This window comes from Haplochromis burtoni, unplaced genomic scaffold (assembly GCF_018398535.1).
Source record: "Haplochromis burtoni strain Fernald_Lab_line unplaced genomic scaffold, NCSU_Asbu1 Contig_11, whole genome shotgun sequence".
In the NCBI taxonomy this organism is placed as follows: Eukaryota; Metazoa; Chordata; class Actinopteri; order Cichliformes; family Cichlidae; genus Haplochromis; species Haplochromis burtoni.
This window is the reverse complement of record NW_024582372.1, coordinates 3,132,679-3,134,707: the sequence shown is the minus strand read 5'-3', so window position 1 is coordinate 3,134,707 and position 2,029 is coordinate 3,132,679. Positions and strand designations below refer to the sequence as shown.

The 2,029-nt window shown below is 39.4% G+C and overlaps 1 protein-coding gene across 1 annotated transcript in view; it reads left to right on the top strand.

Moving 5' to 3' along the window:
- psmb1 (proteasome 20S subunit beta 1) overlaps positions 1-2,029 on the top strand; it is a 3,405-nt gene continuing 1,376 nt past the window's right edge. The window contains exons 1-4 of the mRNA XM_005915084.2: positions 1-203; positions 561-668; positions 856-937; positions 1,071-1,200. Of these exons, the coding sequence (XP_005915146.1) occupies positions 103-203; positions 561-668; positions 856-937; positions 1,071-1,200 (421 nt within the window). The 5' untranslated portion in view covers positions 1-102. The remainder of the gene's footprint in view (positions 204-560; positions 669-855; positions 938-1,070; positions 1,201-2,029) is intronic.

Here is a 2,029-nt window from a genome sequence, read left to right as displayed (position 1 = left end):
GACTCGGTTGTGACGACCGTAAAAGAAGAGGCTGCCATATTGCAGTGATACAGCGAGTTTATCTGAAAGAAGCTTCAGCACCGTCGGCCTTTTCCTTCAATTATGCTTTCTTCTCAGCATTTCGGGGATCCTGGGAAGATGAAAGATTATCATTATACTGGTCCAGTAGAGCACAAGTTCTCTCCATACGCCTTCAACGGAGGGTGAGGGCTTATTTTCAATTCCTGTGTAGTTAGCTTGCTTCTTTGCTAACGTTTACATCCTATTACATTGGACTCAAGCTAACCCGCTCCGAAAATGAATTGTCAACAAAGCAGTTGTTGAGTTAATGAAAAGTTTCTGATCCTGTCTGCGATATAACTGTATACCTATATATTTATCTAACCTTAGTGGAAAAAAGTTATATTGTAAACGAGAGATTTTTGTTAGAAATTAGTTAAACCTACAGTTTCAGTTTCGGATCAGTAGCCTGTAGCTGCCATTTGCAGTTTCCTGGTGCAGCAGACTTTTTTCCGCTCTTGTGAGGTGAACAGGCTGACCTCTGTGGTGTATTTCCTCAGAACTGTACTGGCTGTTGCCGGAGAAGACTTTGCCATTGTAGCCTCAGACACCAGGCTGAGTGAAGGCTACTCAATCCACAGCCGGGACTCCCCAAAATGCTATAAGCTGTAAGTGCACTGTCATCTCTCTGTGAAGCCACTGGGAAACAACAGGTTATGAATTATGGGTAGAGCCCCGTGAGACCTTTAATAGTGTGTACATTTTTTCTTTTTTGTGCCAAAAATGAGCTGTTGTTTTCTGGGGATAAAGCTACCAGATAAATAATATATTGATCAGAATGTTCTCCTCTTGCAGGACTGACACAACTGTAATTGGCTGCAGTGGTTTCCATGGCGACTGCCTGACTCTGACAAAAATAATTGATGCCAGACTAAAGGTGAAGTGGTGCAGAAAGACTTCACATTGCATGATGGATAATATAACAGGCTATCATCCACACCCACTTCAGGACTCTCAGTCAGCATCGTCTTGCTAAAACACAGTTGTTCTAATGCTTTCTCTCCTTTCAGATGTACAAACACTCGAACAACAAGACGATGACCAGCGGAGCCATTGCAGCCATGTTGTCCACCATCCTGTACAGCAGAAGATTCTTTCCTTACTACGTCTACAACATCATTGGAGGATTGGATGAAGAGGGTGGGTGCTGATATTATGATGACTACATTTTTTTAAAAACTGTGTTTGGGCTGCAGATCTTTTTTTCTTGCTATGGTTATAGATTATTTTTTGTGCAGAAGACACATTTAAGTGAATAAAGTTTGTGAGACTACATTAGTTTGTATAACAACTTTGGGAAACAAACTAAAAGTTGCCAAGAGACTTCATTAAACAACTTTTATTAACATGGTAAAATAATTGAGCTAAAGCTTGAGTGGACAAGCTATGATGAGCATTTCCACTGTAATGCGTCTATATATTAAAAAAGCAATTATTGTAGATATCAAGTCAGTTGGATATCAGACCTCTCTTAGCATACATAGCCATGAAAGATGGGTTACAAGAACAAGAACTTGGGAGCCTTCATCCACTAGTGTGTGAACTTACCTGGCACATAGTCTAACACTCAGAATTTTTAGTCCAGTAAAAATGTCAGGAAAGATCACAGAGAAAACAACATACTTTTATTCTAAAGGCATTTTTGGAGCAGTCCACTGTTTGGCAGGCTAACTGGATTTTAACAGCATGTCTTGAACTCTGAATTTGTGCTAATGAACTCGGTAAAAGGTACAGGATACAGTTAAATACGTTTTTACTCTCTCAGTTAAACTGATAAATGAAAATGTCTTGCAGGATAGACAAAGAAGGAGGGAGGTTTTGATCTGATCACACTTTTTTAACCAAAACTTCAAGGTTTACTTACTTTAGTGTTCATATTTAAGAACTTTATTATTATTCTCTCTAATCCACCACTATAATCTAATGACAACATGCACAAAATAATAAGAACAAACGGGCATCCCCCCCC